Below are 25,176 nucleotides of genomic sequence, written 5' to 3'. Positions count from 1 at the left end.
TAAAATTAGTTGCTGTTCCTACAGTGTATGCAGGTTTTAGAATTAGTTAGTTTTTTATTTCAATCAAAATGTGTTTAATTGTGTTTGTAAAAGTCTGTGGTAGCTTTTGTTGCAACATAAATAATTTAAACAAAAAAATTTTCAATATAGCGCCAATGAACTTGTATTATTTGGGCGACTTTAAGCTTGTAGTTTTAACTTATTGTTAACTTAAAAACTATTTATTATCATTATTATGATTATTATTATTGCCTCGTATAAAAGTATGTTTTGTGTATATTTATGGTTTAATTCATTATATTTGCAAGTTTAAAAGAATTTTAATTTTGCCAAAATGTGGTTACACCGTTTTGTTTTTCTTAAAAGGGAACAAATAGACTAAAAAAAAAAAAAAGCAGCTTTAGAATTACTATTTGGAAAAGTTCTCCATAGGCAAAGAATGCACTGCTATATTAAACTAATCGAAAGTGTAAACATACATGCTGTGTGCTAGATGTTATGCCTTTACTGCCTGTGTTTTGTTTGTCTTGTTAAATGAAAACCTTTTGATTATTTGATCTAATCACAGTCTTGTTTTCCCAGCCACTTTCAGACCCCCTGACTGAGAGAGGGTGGGTGTGTGGGTGGGAAAGGAGGTGGAGTCTATGGTGAGGCCAGGGAGGGACTGTGCGAGGCAGGCTCCAGTCAGCAGCCTGGGTCTTCTGGCGTTCTCCTAGCTCCTCCCCTTCCTGCCTCACTGCTGTCACACAAAAGGAAAGGGAAGGGTATGCAGAGTGGGTGGAACCAAGCAAATATCCTAACCCCCACCTACAGCTGAGGGGCGTTGCCAGAGGCAGGACTAGGAAAGGGGTCAGTGGTTCCTCTGTTTCTCAACCAATAGTATTTTGTGTCAATTAATTTAGAAGGGATACAGAGTTACTTAGCAATGTTCTTCTAACACCATTTCTCAAGAATGGTACAATAGAATACAAAAAATGGAAAAAAAAAAAAAAAAAAAAAGGAATCAAAAACAGAGCCCCTGCTATCAGTGCCAGAGGGTGACAAGTGAAAATCTCACACTTCCAAACATGACCAAATGAACAAAGTCAACAATGTAACAAAGGGAAAAAATTAAAAATAAACCTTTCAGTTTAGTTTAGGATATTTATTACGGGGATTTCAGCTGAAGACGCTTGAGGACTTTTTCATGGAATTGTTTAATTATTTGTACTTTACATGCCAGAAAAAAAATAAAATAAAAGTTCAGAATCCTGACGTCCTGCTTGTTATGTTTGGATGTGTCTGTGTGGGCAGAGCCAAGCACAGTCCTAAAGAAGCATACTGAGGAAGTGCTGATGTGTGTAATTAAGTCGACCATTGACGCCTCTGAACAGTACTGAATATGAACTGCTGCACAGGGATAGTCCTTACACCACACACAACTTGTAAAGGTTGCTGTATGCCCAGGTCCCCACCCCAGAAACAGAACATCTCTGCTGCAAACCTACAGCAGTGTGGTAGTGATATCCAGGTAGAGAGAAACACACACACACACACACACACACACACACACACACACACACACAACCAGTCGAGAGCAAATAATCTGGGGGTTCACACAAATTCAACTTTATTTGCAAACTCACAATGGAATGTGGACAGAGTTCTGCATCAGTATGAAAAGGACAACAAAACCAGTTAAACAAATATGAAGCACTTTATCCATCATAAGCTTCACTGAAACATAACCTTGTCCTGATCAGTCTGGACAGGAACCAGAGCATAGCAAGGTGGATGATAGGAACAGGTATGGGCCACACCGACCTGGGGAAGACAACTCGACAGTTAACCACCACGAAACACAGGCTGACGTCCCACACTTATGCCATGGATTCAGAGTAGCATGTTTATTATTATTTAGATTTTTTATTATTATTAAAACAAATACTGACAATGAGCCCTTAATCATGTTAAATACATTGTCTAGTACATATATTAAGTGTTATACTTAAATATTATAAAACTAATTCTGTATGTTAATCTCTACACCATGCCATGAAACTTACAGAGCTGTTATGTAACAGTCTCTATTTTCATTGCAATTAGTTCAACCCAATCCAGTCCAGTCTCAGTAGTACTGAAGGGTTCTCTGCCACCCTGTGCACAAGAGACTCAGCAAAGCATGTGCGGCTTCCTAGGTCCTCTCCTCCCTGGGACCAATAACAACTAACTGCCACTGGGCTGATGGCACCAGACTGTGGAGCAATTTGTGCATGAAAACTTATGAAAGAATTCTGAAGCAGCCAACATCAGTCCTGCTTCACGCCTGTACAAAAGGAGACAGCATGAGCCCAGAGGGGGCAACATTGAGCTAGAGGTGCTGCTATGAATCAGTGCTGGGTAAATAATAATGCCTCAGCGTGCTTCACTCCTAAGGTTGTACTGCCCTCTGCTGGTGGAACAGAGGATTGCTGGAGTTTACAGCTGGCTCTAATTGGGCCATGTCCACAAGCACTAAACTCACCAGAGCACAAAGCGGTTGGGGCTCTAGAACTCGTCATGGCCAGGTAGGGAGGAGTCAGCATTGGGTGGGTCCTGGCACACAGCGGGTGTGGTGAACTCCATCAGGTATTCACAGCGACTGGGTTCTGATGTGGATGTCACAGCTGTTTCTTTTCCGCAGGTCAGCTTCACCTTAAGAGAGGAACAGCAGTGCATGGCCACAGTAACAGCGGTGCATCTGGTAAACACCAGACCAAGACTACAGTGAAAGCAGGAGTGGAGGTTACTCACTGTGGTGGACCTGTTAGGACCCTGCCAGCATCCAGTGCCATGCTCATATTTCATCAAAAGGTATTTATTCTCCTCAGGCCCTGCCCAGGCTCCCCAAGTACTAGCAAGACAAACACACACAGGGAGTGAGAGCAAGTTGATCAACAATACACTAATTAAGAGATTGAGATCCTGGGAAGACTCTTACCCCAGGTTGGTCTCTGAGCCTCCATACTTAGGTTTCTGGGAGACACGGTTAAAGGGACAGAGTCTATAGATGTACCTACCAAGTAAAGACAGGAAACATGAGCACACACATCCAACACCACAGAAACCATGAAAATCCATTGTCATAAGTCAATGAGGACACCAGTGAGGTTGACCTACTCGCTGGTGGGGAGTTCATAGCATTGGCTGTAAAGGTATGTGTACTCAGCACTGGGGCCAAAATCAAAGGAAATCTCTTTCTCAATGTTCCTGTTGGGATAAACAGACCCACATGGCCCATTCAGGCATCACAGATTCAAGTTCACACCTAGAGAATGATGGGAATGGTCTTGGCTTCACTGCACCTACTTGATCTGATCCTCCACTTCACGTAGAGCCCTCTCTGACTCTTCAAAGTCATCCCTGGCTTTCTGAGCGGCTGTGGATGACAAGACTGTTACTGCCACCTCAGACGGCATTACTGACAAACACCATACTGACAAAGTCACAAGGACATTATACTGAAGCGCGCTGCATGAAGTCCTCCATGCGAAACCTTGTGAACATGGGGGGTAGGGAACTCACCATCGATCAGGGCATGAGTCTCAGAATCATACGGGGACATGGCCTCTTCATCTTCCTCCTTCTTCTCTGGAGATCTCGTGGTAGGCGTGGCCTGTACCGCACAATGCAACCTCCTTTACTGACCTGCTTTACTGACAGAGCAGCCAGTCAAACCGGCCAACCTGCAGAGCGGATAGGCAGCTTCACCTTTCTCACCTTATCGAGGTCTTCCTCAGCAAAATCGTCTTCGTCGTCCTCCTCCTCCTCCTCCTCCTCCTCCAGGATGTCTTCATCGTCAGGGTATGGCTCAGAGTCATTGTCAGTGAGGGGCTCCTTGCTCTCTTCGGGGGGCGTGGTGACGGGTGTTGGTTCCACAGGCTGTGACTGTAAGAGAGGCAGAAAACATGTTGGTGGACATCAGCTCTGTAGAGAAAAAGAAAAGAAAAAAACAAAAACAAAACAAACACACACAAGTTCATCTGAACACTCTTTACAAAAGAACTCCACCAGAACAGGAGAAAAAGGCCTCAAGATTTTATACTCAGAACTGAATGTCAGCAGACAGCCAGTGAATTTGTCAAGCATTAACACAGAGCTAATCTTCTTCAATACCTATATTCCTAATTTCAAAAGATGCTTCGTGTTAAAACTGAGATGGCTATTTCCTCTCCTCAGAATATAGACACTGTTGAGAATGCTGAAATATTCCTATGAACCAACTCTGCCTTCAGATGGACTGAAGTGGCATCACTGCTACTAAATACAAAAGATCTTAGGACAGGAAAGAAAGAGGAAAAAAAAAAAAAAAAAGACTCAGCTGTCATGATAGAGATGTCAAACAGATCTGATTATTTCAGATTTAGTTTGGTTCATACTGGAGAACTTTGCAGTTTAGTTAGTTATTTTTCTGACTGACCCACTGATACGACATAGGGGAGTTGCTTGAGAACTACACACGAGGTGGTAATACATACCTTGTAGTTAATAAGTGAACACAGAAATAAAACCTCGTTTGCTATAAGTGTTTGGTCTCACAATAACCAATTAATCGCAGTTAGTAGCTACATGAATATCTGCACTGCAGTTGCATTAAATTTAAGAATTACTTCATCTAGTGTTAGCTAGCATGCTAGTTAGATTAGGAAATAAACAGTTCAGCTGAGGTTTTGGTTCTGTCTATGGATCAGAGACAATCATGGAGCTGAACACAGGGACAATCTGAAGGACTCCCCAGAAAGCATTAGTAGCCTATAAAATACTGTTAAGACCAATTTGTTTTGCAAATTTCAATGAGTGTTTACCAAAAATGATGAAATGCTACATCTGACATTATTTTGTATGTCATGTCATGCCTCCAAGATTTGTGATTGCTGGTGGTGAAAAAGTGATTGAAAATACTTCAAATCAAAGACAAAATGTGGTACACACACGGCACCTTCTCTGTGTCTCAGACAAAAAAAAACAAAAAACCTTTGCCAAAAGCTTTATGCAGTTATTTAAGCCAGAGAGAATATAAGCCAAGCTGAGAATGTGGTTAGATCAGGTGTGTGTAAGAGACTTACACACCTCTGAGACATACTTGTCCTTAATGTTGCTCCACACCCTCTCAAAAGCTGCTGTGTCCACTTGTTCAGCCCCTCCAAACAGGGCCTGGAGGCAAATCAATACACAAATTAGGGGGGGGGGGAGGAAGAGAGAGAGAGGGTCACGAAAACACACCTGGGCCTCAGTCTCAGAAAAACTGCCATCAGCATCCGAATCGAGCTCTGCATGAGTCTGCAGCTCGGCGAGAGACACACTGAAAAACACAAACATCATCATAAACTGGACAAACACACCATCTGCTCTACCACTGCATATGGACATACAGACCCCACCTGCATTAAAACTGCATGCACACAGACAAGCACACAATCTGTGGCACTTACAAGCCATCTGCATCATCGTCCAGCTCGAAAAAAGCCTCGGTCATTTTGGCTTTGTCCTTCTCTGCGCGGCTTGTTGCCTTTTGTTCTGCAGTAACAGTAAAAAACAACAACAACAAACAAACAAAAAAAAAAGAGGCAGGAGCTCCATTAAATAAATAAATAAATAAATAAATCACTGACAGAGCACCCAGCCTCTAGGACTAATATGTGTCATGACACACTGCTCCTGCCCTGTCAAGCTATGTTACTACAGAATATGTCTTGTGTATCTTAAAGGTCACTGGAATGTTAACTGTATGTGTCCTGTTCAGAAAACAAATCCTGAAGATAGATGGGAGTGTGAATTTAGTGGGTCCCATAAGCCAAACGTCAGGAAGACAGCAGCGTGGCAAATGTGCCATGAGAGGAAGAAGCAGCACTTACCCTCCCAGGCCTTGAGGTGGCGCTCTTTGGCTTCCTTCTCGGGCACCTCGGCTGTTTCTTTAACAGTTCTCAAGGCCTCCACTTTCTCCTCCATCTCCTTCCGACTGTTCTGCATTTCAGTAAGCTTCCTCTACAACAGACACATGACTCATCCACGGGGAAGAAAGCTTTACACCAGACGGTCATACTGCAGTCAGCATTTAAGTTGTTAAGGCATTGATTTCACTCATTAAAAGGCAACACTTACTCTCATCTCTTACATACATTAAAGCGACCATTTAACTCCTTAAAGCATTTATTTAACTTGTTAAAGCAATCATTTACCTCAATAAAAGGCAACACTCTTGCATTCATCTCTTATAAACCCCAAGAATCCTTCTGAGGAGACATTAGTCTAAAGGTAAAGGTATGATAAGTTACCCCACCTGTCTCTCTTGCTGCCCAGCCTTGGCCTCCTCAATGAGTTGCTGTTTGAGGAGGAAGCCCTCTTTGGTGATCTCGGCCATCCTCTGGAGAACCTCCCGCTCCTTTCGGCCCAGCTCCCTAAGTGCCAGTACAATGTGATAGGACTGCTCAACCCCAATATACTACAATGGCAACAAATGTTTAATCACATCTGTGCAATGCTAACTGCCATTTGCTATGCTCTTTCCCTGTACATTTTGTATTCATTACACAGCAACTATGTCAGGTCAGCATTGTACTCCAAGCATTTATTTTAACTGCATCAGCACAATGATTTAAGATATATAAAAATAGATCCATTAGGGTAATACACATTCATTTAAAGCTAAGGTTTTCTTCTAAAGGATACATTATGCAACATTAACCCCACAGAAGTAATTACTCTAAAACTTACTTGCAAGTGTTTTCACATTTGGCCCCGCTGTTGTACTCATCAGTGGTGTCACAACAGTCTTTGAAGGAACAGACAGGTTTTGTACAGGATATACACAAACAAATGCTGCACGCTAACACAACTCAAACTACACTTTAATAATTAGTAGAAACAGAGATAGAGTTGTCTTACCACAGATGCCGTCATTAATGCGCGATGACGGAATGAAGGTGGGTCTGAAGCCAGCATTAGTACAGTGGAAGTTACCATTGGGACACGCAGAGGTTCCTGAGGTCAAAAGGCATTTATAGCGCATTTGTAACTTTGACAAAATACGTCTGAAGAGAAGGGCGTTCGTGTAGTGTTGCAATGCGATTAGAGTGCAGAGATTCAGAGATGATTCAAATAAAGACTTTATCAGCACCTGGTTCATCTGAGCCGTCTTTGCAGTCGCAGTAATCGTCGTTCACGCGATCAAATGGAATGGTGCGAGAACCATCAAGGCACGTGAATGGAAGGTTTTCGTCATAGAACTGTCGTTCTGAATTGGGAGTGCGGATAAGTAAACAAGTTAAAGGAGCCATTTCATTATACCGCACAATGAATGTAAAAAAGCTACTTATTAATAATGAAATGTAGCGATAATCTTACTTGTAATTGGTACTCCGCGTGGCCTTTGAACCTCTACAGCTGCCCCTAAGCTTAATGCTAAGCTTATGAATAGTAGATGCGTGCCCGTCATGATATAGCTATGATATCCGACGCTCGTGACCTTGGAGTGCAAAATATTCTGTTTTAAATCTTAAATAGAGAGACACTTGGTTTAACGTATATTCAGTGCAACACACACACACACACACACACACACACACACACTACCGGCCAATTTTCCGCTGAATTACATTTGGACGACAACCTGGTTAGCTTGTTAAATGTTTTACTAACTAGTCAACAGGTTAATAAAATTATTTGAGTACAAACCGTCTCTGATTAGATCCCTCAATTATCTAGCTAGCTACTAGCACTCCTTAGCTACGTGTTAGCGTTAGGCAAGTACCAAGCAAACTGGACAGATAGCTAACCTAGCTAATCTAGAGACCTACCTACTAGTAATTCTAGTGTATGGCCTCAAAATAATAAACATGAGAGCAGTAAAAGTGCAACTGTTAAACTCACGAAGAGATTTAACAATTTAATAAAGTGCATACAAATGAGATAATCATTCATTACCCTCTTCCGTAGCGAACTCTATGCGTGCTCACGTAAACTAGCCTTCGGGCGCATTGGATTATGGGTAAGGTAAAGATTTGACGTCAACCTGTTTCCACTTTCAAAAGAAGTCTGGGGCCGCCGTTTTAACCGCCGCTGTCAGCTACGTAGTATTTGAATCTGAACACAAAAAAGCTATTAAAATTTAACGTTTGTAAATGAGCAATATAAATCTGAAATTGAGGGTATACCATTCAATTAAACGGTTGAAATGCAAAATACACAAACCACACTATATTTCCAAACAGCATTTAATTCGTTTACCTTTTTAGGTTTACTTTCGACATAACCTTTGACGTTAGGCTATATAGCCTCGCCAGCATTCTTTCTTTTGGGGAAACACCCCACAATTATTTTTACTTTTTTTAAGCTTCACATCATCCGGCACATTAACTACAACAAAGTGATGACGAACCAAAGCTGTACACATATGCACAAATTATCTAGTGAACAGATTTTAACAATTTTTTCTAAATAAGGTGGTGGAAAGGTGCACAGCACTTTTGGCCCACTCCAAAAGTCCAGTAGCAGCTGCCACACAGCCTGACACCCCCCTCTAAGGTCAACCATCTTGGGAATCCATACAGCCTAGAAGCATGGGTACCCCCATGGCAACCAGTAGTTAGGGCACTGTCTCTTCCTGTGGCATGGGTTGTACAGGCACACTTGCATCCCTGATGAGAGCAGCTATTCTTGGTAGAGGAAGTCATAGTCTAGTTTCTAGTAAGTGCTGGTTGGTGAGCTGGTGTTTGGCATGGACAGTGTCAGAGCTGCTCTGAATACCCTGCTCCGGGCATAATGTCTTCTGATCCTGGTGGAGAACCAAACACAACCGTCTGCCCCTGGACCTGCTGACATCATCACTCAGGGTTCCCTCTGGCTGAGGCTCATGACACTAACTGGATTCATGACCTTTATGCTTACACCGCCAGCAAACCCAGTTGCTCTGCTACTACCCACTTGGGATTCTTCCTTGGTACATCGTCTCCTCCTGGGGCTCCTCTGCCACAGCACTGTGTTGTTCTGTGGATGAATTTGGCTATCTCTGTCTTGGTGGTGGCCATTTGAAGGTGGCTATTTTGGTGCAGCAAGGAGGAGTTGACCACGATCAATACAGCCATATCAATACATCACTTTTTCAGATATGACTAGAGGTTTGCATACTTGATGTCTTGCACTTCCACTCTACAGATACAGTGAGACAAATCATGTGGAGATGTCATGCTGATCCAAGGCATCATCGATTTGTTGAAGCAGGTGCAAGTCAGGTAACAATGCTGAACCGCCAATAGTTGAAACAGAGGCCCAAACTCTTATCCTTTTTTTGATGGTCCTTTTTCAGGATCATCTACGCTTCCCAGAACCTCTTTGATGGCTCAATGATCCCCACAATCACCAGCTAACTTTTTAGCAAAGGGGAGCCTGTGGGGATGGAGCCAAATCAGTACAACACTAATGACATTATTGTTGCACTGTACTAAATCAGTATGTGCCACTGTTTGTGCTTCTCTGTTAAGCCAAACAGGCTCCGCTGCCACATTTCATGCACCGCATCCTGTATTGTGCAAAACTCCTTTACTTGCCACTGCTGCCCTCAATGTTTTCTGCTTTCTTTGCTGTCTGCTGCATCATCGATGCTGATGACGGCGCTGCTTGTGTGTGTTGCCTTTGCCCTTCTGCTATCTGCCAACCAGCACTGGTACTACATTTTCAGCTCTTCCAGTACAAGTGGCTTCACCCATGAAAAAGTCATGTTACCCTCAGCCTGGCAGCGTGCCATACCATCAAGGATCTCTCAACTTTCTCTGACACTGTATGTTCATCTCCTCAACAGCTGGCAGATTCCCTCATGGAACACAAGGGTCATGCTGCCAAGGAACCATGACTTTCTGACTCTGCTCTGCCACTAGCTGCTATGGATAGTTTCACTTTTCTCCCCTGTAAGCCCAGCATTCCCTTTTTGAGATTGAGCAATGCCCTGGCTGCCATGAGGATCTCCAAACTGAGTATATACAGATCCTGTATAGGTGCAAGCCAGAACTCATGCACTTGTCTTAGACCCCCGACTACAGGAGTTACTTCCTTCCTCTCATGTTGACCCGGCTGCCGGTGTTTGGCATTGACTTGGACAGGCTTTGCTTCTAGTGTGCTGTTAATAGTGTAATGGAGGTCAGGTCGTCACAGCAGCAACACTGATGAGACAGTGTCAATGAGGGCCATGAGATGTTGTCTGCTAACACTGCACTCAGCCCAGAGTCTGCACTAGCAACAACCCGCACCAGTCTATTCCACCACCACTCACTCAGAGGCTGCTATGAACATCATCTCCTCCTCAAGCGCCTCTGTCTTTTAGCACTATGTTGTCTTTACCCCTGGGATGAGTTCAGCCCTCTCTGCCTTGACAGAGGACACTTGGAACCTGGCGAGCTGCACGTGCCACCTCAGTTTCTCTAGCAGCAGTGCATTCAGGAAATGTTGCAGTGCTAACTCCAGTCTTCTTGAACACAGAGAATGTCTGAGCCTTCATGCTCAGCTCTGCCAGTGCTGTTATCTGCTCTCCACTTAGTTGTCTTAGGGTGTAGTTGACCGCCTGAAACATCGCTAGAGAGCTGTGGTCAGTGGCATGAAGCTGTCATGTTGATGCAGCTGCATATCAACAAGCACCTCTATTGTTTTCTCTCCAGTGCCAAACAGAGGTGTATCACAGTGAAGGCAGCCACCCAGTCATTATGCCAAGTGGCTGCTGCAAGTGGATTTTTATATATACAGATATACAAATATACAGGGGGCAAGAGTGGTTCCAGTAGTAGTTAGAGCAGTAGTAGTAGTAGTTAGAGCTGTGACACCCAGAGTCCATGAACAACATACATTCCATGAGATCTACGTACAGAAGAGTGCAGTCCTGGAGACTGTTATGGTACTATGCTGGACCCTCGAGCTCCCAGGCTTCTGTTAGAGGACCTGAGCTTGGAGGAAAAATACCGGCCAGCGGGAGGGCGAGTGGGGAATTAATTATAAAAAAAAATTCCCCCAATGTGCCTACATACAGACAAAGAAGCAAACTTTTATATATAAATCTGTTTGTTTCTATGTCTGTTTGTTTTGGAAATGATTCCCATAGGCTAAGAACCATTCATTTTTTATAGTTGTATTAGAAACAAATAGACTAAAATTCTTTTAATCCTATGAAAAACACACATTCAGTGGACTGGTACTCTATACTGTGTCCCATGGCTGCTGTTTACCACAGTGGTAGAAGATACAATACTGCAAACATTCTCATCACATTTATTAAAAAAATCATCCTTTATTTGTATTTTCAACACACTTTACAGTACTGAACGGTGAAAGAAAAGAAAAATATACTGATATATATTTGTTTTATATATAGCCATTTGCTTATTAAATGCCTTTTATTCACAAAATGACACCTTATTTCTCTCAGTGGATTACCTTTCATAAAAATAATATAATATAAAATAACTTGGACACATTATACACATTACAGCAATGTCATTTACAAATATTACAATCATTTTCTGGTGTTTTTTTCCTATATATTATTTATCATAATTTATGAACAGGTAACATTATTTAAAGCCCAGAGAGTCAGTCCATAAATGATTCTCATATGAGGAAAGTAACTGAAATTACAAAGAAATCTTTTTTTTATAATTAAGCCACATTATCCTTCAAATCTTATGACTGTGTCAGGAAGTATCTTAAAAGACCCCCTTACTCAAAATACTGAAAACCCTACACTGATCAGCCATTACATGGATTACTGACGCAGCTATCATGTGGATTGCCGACCAGCCATCACGTGGATTACTGATCAACCATCACATGGATTACTGATGCAGGGTAGCTTGTCTTTGTCATGCAACAGGGAGAGAGTACCATTATGGTGGAAAAGGCTTAACCAAGCCATGTGCATCTCCTGTGCAACTGTTACCATGTCCCCTGAAAACGCCCTGTTTACCCCAGACTGGCTCCCTCATGATCCTACAGCAAATATAAAGTGCGGGTACAAACGAGTTGTAGAATTTAACAATGATTATTCTATTCTCAGACACATTTCTAATATACAGCAATTCAAGAAGGTAGAGGATTCGTTCTGTGAATTTGAACGGAAAATGGAAAAGAGAGAGATGAGCAGAGAAGAGGGAGAGGGTGCAGGTGCTTTTGCAAATTCAACAATTCTACTAATGCTTTATAACAACTAAAACTGATAAGTCGTCAGTGAGTGACTGATTGATTCCAAGTGATTTCAAATATACAGTCCAACATTACAATATATACAAAACAAGCTGTTAACTCTTAATATTTATATTCTCTTGTAATTAATCTTCAATATCATGACCACCAACCAAGATGATACAAAAATAAAAACTGTACACAAACTGTTCAAAGAAAACACTTTCCCTTTGATATTCCAACAAGAATGGCAGCAAGTAATTAATTCAATAATTTCTTAATAAGAAACGATTGCTACAGTAGTGTGTTAAAATGGCAAATAGTATTTGTTTGCTTAAGAGTTTACATCATTAACAAAAAGTCACAAACTAAAGTATTGTCTAGGGTAAGGTAGGAAAATGCATATGGGAATGTCATCGGTTCTGACCAGTAAATTCTCATTCTCACCCCTTTCCTGGGTCACAGCCCCACCACCCATCAATCGGGGCCCCGTGCCACAAGCCACACCTCATCTGATCACACCTTGTTTACTCACTCAGACATTTTGTTATTGGGTTTGTATTGATGTGACCTCAAAGGTAGCAACAGGCACAGACTCAAAGCTAAGCTACTGACCAGCAGAAACCAGCTCGTCCCCACGTCTGTAGAGGAGGAGGATTTTTCTCACGAAATACCCACCATTTCCCTGTCAACTATTACATTCAGAGACACACACATGGGGCAGTATTTTAATGTTGGGATAACTCCAATGCAAAACTAAGAGACCCGGTAAACATAAATGTGTACCTCTCACCCAGACCCCCTTCAGTTATTGGCATTTGTGAGAAAACAGCTGCACTACAGTAATCATGAGTATGCTGCCATCTACAGTAGTGCGACACCCACAACCTCACAGCAGTGTGTTTGACAAGAAACACTGCTCTAGTACAGATTTCTCAGTGCAGATGATGCAGTAATTATGTATCCAGACAGACATTTAGCAGATCTACACACATAACAAATATTCTGGGATGTGTCAAGAGCATCTCGTCAGTCAACATGGGAACATATATAAAAACCCTGCAGTGTTAAGGCAAAAAAGCATTAAACTCAATAATGGCTGCATGTGACTCTCTGTGCATGGTAAGTCTGGCCCATGTCTCTGACTCAGCCTCCTCTCCACCAGTCACCGCCTTCTGACATCTCAGTCACTGAATTACCTACTCACCAATTTCTTTAGCAAGACACAATTGAGAATATTATTGGTTTTGTGATAGAGCATGACTGCATTATTTCAGTGGGTGAACATGAGACTGTCAGTGTGAATCTACCAGTCTCTATTGTAAAGATCCTGGTTTTCTCATGACAGGCTGGGACTGTAATTCAGCAAGCAAATGCAGAATGTCCCATGGCTTATTATTAAAAAGTGACTATCCTTGTTTGCATGAACAGTGACAGGAGACATCAGCCCAGGAGCCACACCCAGGGCTTGCCCTTATTTCAGAGTCCCCTAAATGCTTGACATGCACGGAAGCAACCAAGGAAGACTTAATGCAATGAAACGAGGCGACGCCAATGTTTCCAACAGTCATGGAAACCTTGAACGACAATGAGACAGAGAGAGACAGAGAGAGAGAGGGAGAGAGAGAGAGAGAGAGCGATAACAGGTAATAAAGTAATGAAGACAAAAGCAGACACTCCTGTCCCACGATGCATTGCTTCACGGCAGCTCCAGAGCCTGAAGCTGGTGGTTCAGAAAGGCACGTGGCCATCTCATATTGGCAGCACTCCTGGTAAAGGGAAACAAGGAGCCAGGGCCCACGCCGCCTGCTACTTCCACACGTCTCTTCCTCCACTTCCTTCTACAACCCACAGTCCCCTCAGTAGTCGCTCTGTAGCGGCGTGTCCTCATGGTTTTCTTTCCGACAGAAACAGAAAATAAAAGTCACCCCGAACTGAACTAACCATGCACTTCCCGAGGATTTCAGTTCCTGTTATGAATCCGTTAAAAACAAGTTGACTATTGATACGGATAATAGTTGGTATTCCATTTGAGATGGCTTTTTCCAAAGAGATCCTTTCCAAATCTGAGTCCCCTCAAAACACAAACACAGACACACATTTAGGGTGTGTGCACATATTGTGTGGTACATTTGCTGATGTGGTAGATAAACCTGCAAGTGATGTGTGTGTGTGTGTGTGTGTGCGTGTGTGTAGATGTGTGTGTAGATGTGTGGGTGTGTGTGTGGACAAGAGTCTAGGCATGTGTGTGTAGGTGTGAATGCTTGTGCATGTACATATGTGAATGTGCATGTGTCGAAGTTACAGAGTGCTACACCATCTAAATGGCCACATTTAAACTCCGTTAAAATTATTTTCTTCCAATCAAACTTTTACCTTCTGATGGAAGGGCCCCAGCCCCCATTACAAATCTACAGTTGCTGTGTTAATTACTTCTCTGCTAGCAATATTAATTTGTTCCCTTTTTTGAAAAATAAAATGAAACATCTTATTGAGTTGGTGCAGAAGTATTGTTTTGTTCATGATTTTCCCATGACAACGCAGGAAGGTGGACAAGACAGGGGTGGGGGTGAAGGACACAATGTTCTTTCAGGACGTCCTGCTTCCTCCACTCCCTTTCGATGAGCCAGCAGGCCGCCGAGCTCACGTGTCATCAGCGGGAGAGGACGACTCTTCCTCTTCCTCTGCCTCCTCAGTGGGACTTCCATCAGAATGCCTCTCCTCATCCTCCTCCTCCACCACTGACTGGACCTGCAATCGCCTCCTCCCAGACCTCTCCACTGCCACTTCTCCTCCACCCTCCACCTCCCCACCTCCGCCAGGATCTGCCCCTTCCTTCATGTCTTTCTGCTCCTCCTGTGGGTCATCTCTGAGGTGGTTTTGGTCAGAACGCCCCATCCCCTGCGCTGGCTCTCCCTCCAGGGTGAGCTCAAACTGGAACTTTTCTGTGCAGGAGTTGAGCTCATTGTCAGGGAGAGGTGGGGGGGAGGGGCTCTGGGGGATGGTGCTCTGGTACCAGTCCCGGTTGTCTTCCAGGGTGTCCAGGATGTCCTGAGCGTCGGGGTGCACCAGGTCACCCCAGGTCTCCCACAAGGGATGAACAATATAGTCAATAAAACCCACCTGTGAGAAGAAAGAAGATTTATAGAAGGAGATTTATAAGAAAGTGAACTGTGTTTGGGTAGATGCGTGTGTGTGTGTGTGTGTGTGTGTGTGTGTGTGTGTCTGTGTTTGTATGTGTGTACCTGACTCTTCTCCACAGATGCAGTATGTTTGTCACACATGGGACTGATTTCCATCCCACGCTCACGCTCCTTGTCTCCCTGTCTGAAAAACTCCTCCATGATGCGGTCTGTCCATTGCCGGTACACTGCCAGGGGCTTGGTGGGGTTGCTGAGGTCAGCACAATGAACCATGTTTCTCAGAACCTACTCTCACACACACACACACATACACACACACACATACACACACCAAAGTTGGCTCATTATTATTTATTTTGCAGCCAAAGCTGTTTTCATTGAACTACTTTGTCTGAGTGTTTTTGGTGGGATAAAATATTTATATATCCCAAAAACATAAACCAACTGCTTAAAAAAAACAAAAGAAAACTTTGTACTTATAGATGACATCTCAAGTCTTACAGTGTTTATTAAACTGGTATTGTAATGTGGTCTTTATTTTCTTAACTGTAAAATACTTTAGATAAAAATAAAATAAGTTAGATAAATATTAATATTATTTATTTATTTTGCAAAATAAAGCATTATTGCACTGGTCTGGTAAAGTGTATGATAAATATTCTGTTATTTATCTAGCATTGTTCAAAATTGTTATTTTTTAGGACAAGTAAGTGCTAAAAGTTTCACCTCTTGAACTTAACAGGAATTGTTAACATTTATCATGAATAAGTAGTTATAAACAGGGTCTACAAATTCAACAGTGACATAATGATCTCAGAACTGAACTCAGAGCAGCTGGTAGCTGTAGACTTAGCTGTACTTCTAATTTACATTTACAGCATTTAGCTGAGACTTTTATCCAAAGCAATTTACAGTTATGACTGAGTATAACTTAAGCAATTATGGGTTAAGGGTCTTGCTCAGGGGCCCAACAGTGGCAAGGCTTGAACTTTGAGCCAACTAATTATAAGTCAAGTAGCTTAGCCCCATAAATGTGATGCATGTCTGTTATACTTAGCTGCTAAACTAGAATCAGCCTGCATTCCTGTAGGTTACCTGGTCGTGTAAATGGAGTAAGGTACTACCAATACCAAGATCATAAGTTCAATTCACATGTCCTGTCATACTGAACAATACATAAGTGGCTCTGGATAAGAGTGTCTGCCAAATGCTGTACAGTGTAAATGTAGCCTGACAGCTAGTGTTCATACCTGAGAACATGAATGCACTTTACTAAGCACTTTATATAAATGTCACATGCAGAGAGAGAGAGAGAGAGAGAGAGAGAGAAAGAGAAAGACTTTGAGAGTTAGGCTAAATAAATAAATAAAAACCAAGTATAAATAATTAACAAAATAATACCAAGCAGTCTAACTTGAGTCAAAGTCATTGGTGGAAAGGTAACACCTTTATGGAAGAATAGAGTGATGTTAAAAGAAGGTTATAGGTCTACTTAGGTTTGTGTTCCATGTTTAAAACAGTGAAATAGTGAGAAATATAAAGATGATTAGAACGTAAATGTGATTAGAACGTAAATGTGATTAGAACATAAATGTGCAGTTCTCACATATTCAGCACTGGGGTTTATTACTTTATGCGAAGCAAGTCACATTTCTACAGTGGGGTCCTCTTGCTTCTAGTTATGGCCCTCTCAGAGGTGTTAGTGATTCTTTACAGCTAAATGAATCACATCAGTTCTTGGAGACTATGCATAATGAGTAGGCATCTAAGACTGCTGGGTGTTTGAGAACAACCTTAAAGAACACCAGATCAGAAAAAAAGACTTTTGAATCAGTGTCTATAGGAAATACACATACATGGAAATCTCAGAGTCACTTTACATTGATTATTGTGTTATGTGCAAATGCATTTTTAAAACCCATTTCTGAAAAGTATTGCAGTACTTATATCATCGTGAAGAGTGTATTCACTGTAATGCTCTCTCAACCATTTAACTATGATATTTGTTTTACAGTACTGTTGAGAAAACTAGTCCAGGATGGGTAAGTCCTCTTGCGGGCCATTGAAGCTTTTGCTGTCAGACGTGTGGCTGCTAATGATTGGGAAGAGCTGATATAAGAAATGGTGGCAGGTATTAGACATTTAAAAGAAATTATAATGCTTTGAAAGTTAAAGAAAAGTGCCTTCTTTCTTCACTGAGTAAATTAGAAGAGATTTAAAATGTTAGAGGATATTGATAATTATTACAATAAACAAATATTCAAAAAGAAAGTATTTGAAGGTAGCAACTTCAGCAATAAGACTTTACATAAAAACATAAATAACACAACATAAATTACAAAACATATGTAACACATCTGTTCTAGGTAACAGGGAGTCTTCTCTGCAGTAAGGTAAACTAAGCCTGTGCTTTTGAGTCAGCTTTGGATTTGCCTGGACTGATCTCCCATTCTCTAATGTAAAGCATGATATATTTCCATCAAAAACAAACTCACTTTCTTATCTAATTTGATAGTGTGATTTTAAATGTCACATATAAGAACTAACTTTTAAGAGGTAACCTTTTGTGGTATGAGTACCTATTATGCAAATACATGTAATGTTTTTTTTTTACTATTGCATAACAGTATTCAGTTTTACTAGCATTCAGTGTTAACTTAGGGTGACCATATTTTTGTTTTCAAAGTTGGGGGCTCTAATACATGATCACTTTTAACATATTTATTTATTTCAGGACAAATAAACTATTGCCTTCAGAGACTATATGGTCACATAATGTCACTCCTCTCAGCTGAGCTGTTCCTTATAAATAAAATAAATTTGATAAAATGTATGAAGTAAAAAATATATAATTATTTATTTTCATCATCAAATAATTAATGAAAATCCATAAAAATGAAAAGCCATAAAAATCCACTACTTCATTATTTAGTTCTGATGTAGTTCTGATGTACTCATGTATACTTTCCTGAAGTCAGTTTTAGGTATGAAAATGCCATTTTAACAAGGCAGATCCACATGTGGGACTCTAGTTTAACACATATTTCCACACATATTCTGTAAGATGTGTTTAATTTCTGTTTTATTACTTGCAAGACTAAAAATTAATTTAATCAGAGCTTAAGTGGGTGGGTGTGAGTGTAAGGAGACGAATCTTTGTCAAATTATTTTGTCACATGCATGCTATACACACAAAAAAAGTCAATGTGTTTGTTTTTAAGTCTTGTTAAGGCTCCATAAAAAAGATTATATAGAAGTCATGTATCCTCTCTGGTCATACACTTATATGAAGCAGCTAACACACTGAGAAGCAGTCTGACCAATGGCTGTATGCATGTACATGTTGTGACCAGTTGTGACATGAAAGAAGGCAGGATCTCTAAAGAATGATCAAAGTAATGCACATACAGATGCATATATTGAGAGGAAAACAAATCCTGGGCATTTTAGGCATTTTAAAAGTCCAGGCTAGACACATTTTTAGGTCCCAGAAAGAGGATATGTCTGGGAAAAAGAGGACGTATGGTCATCCTAGATAAGATGTGCAAATGAATCTTAAATGTTGTTAAATGGAGCCCACAGGTTCTTTAAGGTCTTTAACACTAACACAAGCTCAAAGTTGTTTCATGTCTTTAATGCAAGCTCAAAATTGGTCTTTTTTACTTTATGTTGTGTTCCAAGTCAGACTGAACCCAATTCATCAGTATTATCATTGAAAAATTGTTTTTTTCCATAACTTTTCATTAAAATGTGTTGACAATTTCCCTTCAGGACTAGGTTTTACAGCACAATTTAGCTTACAGCCAATTATGAAAATGACTTCACAGCATAAGGGAAAATGTAGCTTTAAGAAAACAAAGACATAAGGTTGTCATGTGAATACCATAGTTCCTAAATGGGGGAACCCATTGTCATACTGCTGCAGTAGAGATCTTATTTTCATGTTTAGCTGCTCAACCTTGTCCACACTGCATTTTTCTCTTGATGTCCGTGTTGCATGTGACTGTAGTATGTAAACAAAGTCCCGTGGTGGAAAGGACACTGGAGTCATAAGTCAGATACTTGCATGTTCTCACCACTCACCCTTTATATCATTTTTATGTTTTATTGTGGACAGGAACCTTTTGAAAATGGACAGTGGACTAAAGTCTGAAAGCAGAATTATCCTAGAAGCTGGAATGTTATGTCAATGAGCTGAAATGTTATGTTAATTACTTTATACTTGCTTTTTGCATTTTACTCCTTTGTGAATTTATTTGGATTTTTAAACTTTTGTTAGCTATAATGAACCTAATTTGACTTGACTTTAACTTAAACCTGCAAATGTTTCTGGAAAATCTGTAAATATTTTTTAACATTAAGATTACTATTTAAGATTACTAAAAAACTAAATATACTTCCAGGAAAGGTTCCTGGTGAGATGGAATCCAACTATGTGCTATCTGTGATCCTCATGGATAGCTTCATAGCTTCAGTTCAAAACCAGAGTAAACCTCAGACACCAAATGTTGCTCATTAATTACACTTGAGGTAAAGTTTTGTAAATTTTATATATTTTTTGCCAAACTATTAATTTAAAGTGTCCTGCTGCATTTATTGTTACAAACACAAATTTTTCACCTGAATGCGGTCAGTGTAGTGATCGAGCAACAGAACCCCTGAGCTTGTCACTTTCTTGGTCTCCACCATTGTCTTCAGGTCTGCCAACAGACTCATATGCTTGGACATGTCTGTGGCCAGCACCTTTGAAGTGAAGAAGAAAAGACAGACCATGGGTAAAAGGATGACCAGCTTAACATATCACTTTTGATGCGTAAAGCCATAGACCACAGGCTGGCATGGAGGGTGGGGTGGTGTGGTGTGGTGGGCAGGTTGGCATGGTAGGTGGAGTGAGCCTGTTGGGCAGGTTGGCATTATGGGCGGGGTGAGCATTGTGGGCGGGGTAAGCATGGATGTTTGGGTAGGCATGGAGCGCAGGGTGGTGGGGGTCTCACCATGTCGATGACCAGCTTGCGTAGACTCTGTCGCTGCCTCTTGCTCAGGTTCAGGAAGATGTCACAGTTCTCCTCATGGAGCAACTTGAAGCCCACAGCCAGGTGATGGTTCTCCAGAACTGACTCGTCATTGTACATCAGAGCCAGCTCCGAGTCTGTGGCAGAAAGGGAGCAAATGCCAGGCTGCTGACAATGCAAAGCCACAGGAGTGTAGAGGGGAGACTCAGTGTTATTATATGAACCTCGTGCACTTTTCCAGTGTGTGTGGGCTTACTGGTATTGATGAGGAACTGGTTGGAAACTCCAGGATGGTCCACGTCATGGATGGCTGCAGCAAACAGCGCAGCTAGAATTTCCAGATCGGTGAAGACTGCCTGTAGAAGAGACAGAGCGGAGGAACGGCGTCTGCACACAGAGTAACATAAGTCATGCTGCAACTGGAGCACCTACACACTTGTCTGAGAGGCGTCCCAAGGGTCAGTCTGACCACATGAGAAGCTGTACTCACATCAAGTGCTGGCGTGGACAGGAGCACGTGTGTTGATTGTGTGACATCAGCCGCATGCAGGCTGTTGTGGTAAGCCACGTTGGCGTGGTAGTGATCTTCTAGCGTCATCACGTAGGTAATGAACGTGTCCACAGGAATCCGAAATGTCTTCAGCAGATCCCGCTCCTTTGAAAAGACAACAAACATGTATTCTGTTATACTTTAGGACTAAACGACCTTGGATATGAGAAATGCATTACATAAGTTAAACTTAAACATAAATTATTATTATTATTATTATTATTATTATTATTATTATGGGATGGAATGTGAAGGCCAGTGGATCACAGACCTGGAAGATGGCAAACATGATACAGCTCAGAGGTCTGTTATTGGAGAACTCAGCCACACGAAAAATATTAAGGCCCCACTTGTTCAAGTCATCCAGTTCCTATGAAAAGGCAATATAGGGAAAGTGCATGAGTGTACGTCCCCCTGACAGGTGATCAGGACCAAGTTTGTGTGGGAGAGGAGGGGCTGTACCCTGGCGAGCGCGTCCTCGTGCTCGGTCTTGATGCCGAAGCGTGGCAGCGCGGCGCTGGTCAGGCTGGAGCTGTGTGTCAGCTTCTTCACGCCACTGATGTGGCACATGGGCTTCTCCCGCTCACGCAGTGTCGGTGATGGGATCTCCACCTCATTCTGCTTGTCTGCGGAGAACACACAGGCCCTCGGGGACTCCATGTATGGAGAAAGCTTCGCGACAGGGTTGGTGTATGTGGGGAGGCGGGTGAGCGTAGAGTTGGAGTTTCAAGGAACCAACAGAGATTACAGTAGGAAATGGTGCAAGGGGGCTCACTCACCTAGGAAGGTAGTGGAGATGTACTCAGACACCTGGTTCCCTGAACGGCTCATCTCAGACAAGTGAGACAATTCCCTGTTTAACATCCTCTTAAACTGCAGGACAAAGATGGGAATATGGGAGAATAATGAGTAAAGCTCAAGGAATGTCACCAGTCACCAGTAATGCTCAGTAAGACTCAAGCATGACATGAATATGGGTGAACACAGCACACTAAAAAGGAAAGAAAACACTGTGTTTAAGATCTTCATGTCATCATGATGTTCATAGTGCCTACCACAGCTGTTAGGAGACTTGGACCTTTAAAAGGAGGAGGGGGATGTGTCTCGTCACTACTGCTAACACAGTCAAACACAAACCATGGCACATATGCAAAGCACATATAAGCACAGTTTTACCTTATGTCACGTTAGGGTTAATTATAGCTCATTAGGCAGCAACTATGAGAGGCTGGAAGCACATTATAGATTGTTCTTGGTGTTCGGTGTCAAGTGTGTGTTATGCTGTTGCCTACAATGTTATGTTTGGCAGGATCTAATAGGTGCTTATTGAAATCCCATATTATTGCTGATATCAAATGGTCAAATCAATAATGTATACTCTTAATTAAACCTTGATTATGTGTAAGCCAGTGAAATAGAATGCTTTCATCCTTCCTACCACATGGTTGACTGCAAGGGCAAAGAGAGGTCTGTGGTATCAAGCCACACACACACACACACACACACACACACACACACACACACACACACACACATAAACACGCCTGTTCGGGAGCTGCAAAGGAAGTAAACCCAGCTGCAGTCTGAGCAGGCGCACTCCTCGTGGGAGTCGAATGAGACCCCAGCTTCATCCCACCGGCTAGTCCTTCACACGTTACAATCACCATGGCAACTGGCGGGTTTCCTTAGCAACTGCCTCCTCACAGGTCCTTCCTGCGGCATGACAGGAGAGAGGCGGCTGGTTGGGTGACAGTGGGAGAGAGCAGGTGTCTGTTTCTGACCTTCCCCAAGGTCATTACTCTGGGCACCTCTCTCTCTCTACCTCTCTCTCAACATCTTTCTCTACCTCTCTCATCCTTTCTCACTACCTTTCTCGCAAGCTCTCTCTCATTCTCTCTCTATCTCACTCCCAACATCTCTCTCTACCTCTTTCTCACTCTCTCAACATCCCTCTCAATATATCTCTCTCCCTACATCTTTCTCTACCTCTCTCTCTCAGACCTGCTCTGCATCACACTTTTCCACTCCAATCTCTTTGTTGTTGCATTGCTGTTGTTGCATCACCCCCCACCCAAGACTTTTCTTCCTCTTTCTGGCCAATCACTTGTCTTCTAATTACTCTGCCCACACATCAGACTGCCCATAGCTCAGCTTGGATGAGGTGTCTGATGACTGGCCATGTGGCATAAAGATCAGGCACATTAAAACAGTTTGGCGGCGTTGAAACACCACGGCCAAATCCAAACCACGCCATTGCCCTCAGAATGCCCTCAGACTGCAGACTGACACCACATGGCCCACGTCTCTTGTTTACATCTCAGAGTACCCAGCACCGCAGCACGATCAGCTCTCTAATGAGCACATGAATGTATGTGATCAGACGTGGGTGGCAAAGATCTTCACGCTCGCTGTGAGCAGTTTGATCAGCATGAGCTTACATGCTGTGGACCCAATCCAGGGCCCAGCAGACCTGCAGTGTGTGGTTCTGCTCCAGAGCCCAGCAGACCCATAGTATGATTCTTTCTCCACACTGCAGTACATTACCGCACATACTGTCCCAAAGCTCTGTTCACATGATGCTGAGTCACAAATACAACACTCTTGCTCTGCCAGTGTTTTAGCAGGCATCCTCGAGAGAGCCAGGCTGGTACAAGAGCACAAGAAGCTGAAATGTCTGCTCACTTACTAAGAAATATGGAGACTACTAGGAGACCAGGCCACTGTCTAGGTCTGTTCAGTGGCACCAAATGAGCTTATTCGGATTGCAAAAAAAAACTTATTACAGGGGAAAAAAGGAAAACACTAGTAATTCAGTCATTTTCAGTTCAGGGCACTACACAATTAAGGTTCACCTTAAGCTCAGAGTTCCACATTCAGAACCCCAAAGACCACGGTGGAGATATGTCAGCTCCTATTTAAGCATAAGCAAAGGATGTTTTTTTTCATAAGTTAAAAACACAGATCTTTACAACAAGGCTAAGAAGAGCCAAGGATAATAATAATAATAATAATAATAATAATAATAATAATAATAATAATAATAAAGTTTATTATTCCAAAATTATTTCAAAAGGTTTTAAAAGTACTTTACAGATAAAATGAAATGGAATAAATTAAGATAAAAATAGAACTTAAAAATAAAGAAAATGTCAGAGCAGAAAAGTGAAATGCAATAAGATAAAAATTTAATATAAAATAGTATAATTTTTGCAGCAGTATAATTTCAAGGTAAACTAAGCTATGAACATATAGCACAAAGACAGCCTAAGAGTTTGAGAGACAGCACATTGCAGTATCCACACAACATCCAGGCCATGTTAACACCGTCCAACTACATGTATGGAAGAATCTCTGTCTGAAATAGCCAACTCTCTGCCAAATTACCAGACTGCAGCATGAGGACTCACAGGTAGCTTCAAGGCTAGTGCAAAAGGAGTGGAAGAAAGGAGGTATGGAGAGAGAGGAGGTGAGAGAGAGCCTGAGAAGGGAGGGATAGGGAGAGAAGGAGAGCAAGAGAGAGAATGAGAGTGGCAAGGAGCAGACGCTCTTCATCAGTGTCGCTCTGTCTGCCACAACAAAAACAACAGAAGCCATGTGACCCAAAGAATTGCCATCTTCTGTGTGCCTCAGGCATGAGGTCAGAGGTCAGAGCCTAGAACTGACCTCATGCTCAAGGCAAAGACTTCAGTGGTTGACAGACACTAGTTGACAGACACAAGTATTGTGGCACAAATATACCAGGCACGTAATTTCCTTTGTCCATCCCTGAAAAACTTTGTCCATCCCTGACATTTCCATTTTTGCTGTCTAACCCAGAAATGTCTTTTTGCTAAATTACCTAACCATCTTTGGTCCCCCACCCCACCCCACTCCATCCCAGTTCCAGCTCAATGCCTAATCCAACAATTACTTGAGGAAAACTCTCCTTCCCCTGCCCTCCAGGTTGTACCAGCTTCACACCAATTGGCTGGCTGTAGAGTTGCACATCCTGTGCCTACCTGGTCCCACCAGCCGATGAGCCAGGGTTTGGCGCAGGTGTCGCAGAACAGATCCACCAGGTGGGTCCTGTGCTCGGCGGTTTGCCCTACCCCCTCCAGCACCACACTACTGCTGCTGCTGCAGGCTGCCTCCATCTCCAGCTCCACCCTTCCCCTCCCCTGCAGGCAGCTGTAGCTGGAGGAATGGGGTGGCCGGGGTGAGGCAGGCGACTCGAGGCCCTCCACCATGCCCATGCTGAGTGAAGGGGGTGGCGTGGATCGCTGGCACAGGCAGGAGGCACGGCAGTGCAGTGGAG

At 42.4% G+C, this 25,176-nt stretch overlaps 2 protein-coding genes across 3 annotated transcripts in view; both read right to left on the bottom strand.

Moving 5' to 3' along the window:
• Positions 1-1,584: 1,584 nt before the first annotated feature.
• On the bottom strand, positions 1,585-7,989 carry prkcsh (protein kinase C substrate 80K-H). 2 transcript variants are annotated; one of them, XM_035529067.1, is made up of 18 exons: positions 7,942-7,989; positions 7,363-7,483; positions 7,136-7,252; positions 6,904-6,999; positions 6,733-6,790; positions 6,299-6,416; positions 5,874-6,003; positions 5,451-5,535; positions 5,242-5,320; positions 5,089-5,172; positions 3,739-3,906; positions 3,544-3,634; positions 3,328-3,397; positions 3,139-3,228; positions 2,960-3,034; positions 2,773-2,872; positions 2,504-2,673; positions 1,585-1,803 (listed from the first exon to the last, which is right to left on the bottom strand). In XM_035529067.1, exons 2-17 carry the CDS (start codon positions 7,451-7,453, stop codon positions 2,527-2,529), a joined length of 1,599 nt encoding a protein of 532 aa, XP_035384960.1. In that variant the 5' UTR covers positions 7,454-7,483; positions 7,942-7,989; the 3' UTR covers positions 1,585-1,803; positions 2,504-2,526. The 2 variants fall into 2 exon arrangements, with proteins under 2 accessions (XP_035384960.1, XP_035384961.1); XM_035529068.1 differs by lacking the exon at positions 7,942-7,989 and adding an exon at positions 7,815-7,914.
• A 3,278-nt stretch (positions 7,990-11,267) lies between these two features.
• pde4a (phosphodiesterase 4A, cAMP-specific) overlaps positions 11,268-25,176 on the bottom strand; it is a 49,935-nt gene continuing 36,026 nt past the window's right edge. The window contains exons 7-15 of the mRNA XM_027027284.2: positions 21,662-21,755; positions 21,345-21,508; positions 21,154-21,252; positions 20,823-20,987; positions 20,589-20,688; positions 20,315-20,469; positions 19,941-20,063; positions 15,423-15,605; positions 11,268-15,300 (exon numbers count right to left, since the gene is read on the bottom strand). Coding sequence (XP_026883085.2) covers positions 14,821-15,300; positions 15,423-15,605; positions 19,941-20,063; positions 20,315-20,469; positions 20,589-20,688; positions 20,823-20,987; positions 21,154-21,252; positions 21,345-21,508; positions 21,662-21,755 — 1,563 coding nt within the window. The 3' untranslated portion in view covers positions 11,268-14,820. The remainder of the gene's footprint in view (positions 15,301-15,422; positions 15,606-19,940; positions 20,064-20,314; positions 20,470-20,588; positions 20,689-20,822; positions 20,988-21,153; positions 21,253-21,344; positions 21,509-21,661; positions 21,756-25,176) is intronic.

The sequence above is a fragment of the Electrophorus electricus genome, chromosome 8, assembly GCF_013358815.1.
Source record: "Electrophorus electricus isolate fEleEle1 chromosome 8, fEleEle1.pri, whole genome shotgun sequence".
Taxonomy (NCBI): Eukaryota; Metazoa; Chordata; class Actinopteri; order Gymnotiformes; family Gymnotidae; genus Electrophorus; species Electrophorus electricus.
Note: the sequence above shows the minus strand (reverse complement) of the source record. Positions and strands in the feature narration are given on the sequence as shown.

What these genes read in the sequence shown, in the direction of transcription:
- prkcsh (XM_035529067.1), bottom strand. Translation starts at nt 7,453, where the DNA reads ATGACGGGCACGCATCTACTATTCATAAGCTTAGCATTAAGCTTAGGG. An exon ending in ACGCGGAGTACCAATTACAA is followed by an intron (nt 7,253 to 7,362) that starts GTAAGATTATCG and finishes CTCCCAATTCAG; the next exon opens with AACGACAGTTCTATGACGAA. An exon ending in TTTCTGAGACTGAGGCCCAG is followed by an intron (nt 5,173 to 5,241) that starts GTGTGTTTTCGT and finishes ATTTGCCTCCAG; the next exon opens with GCCCTGTTTGGAGGGGCTGA.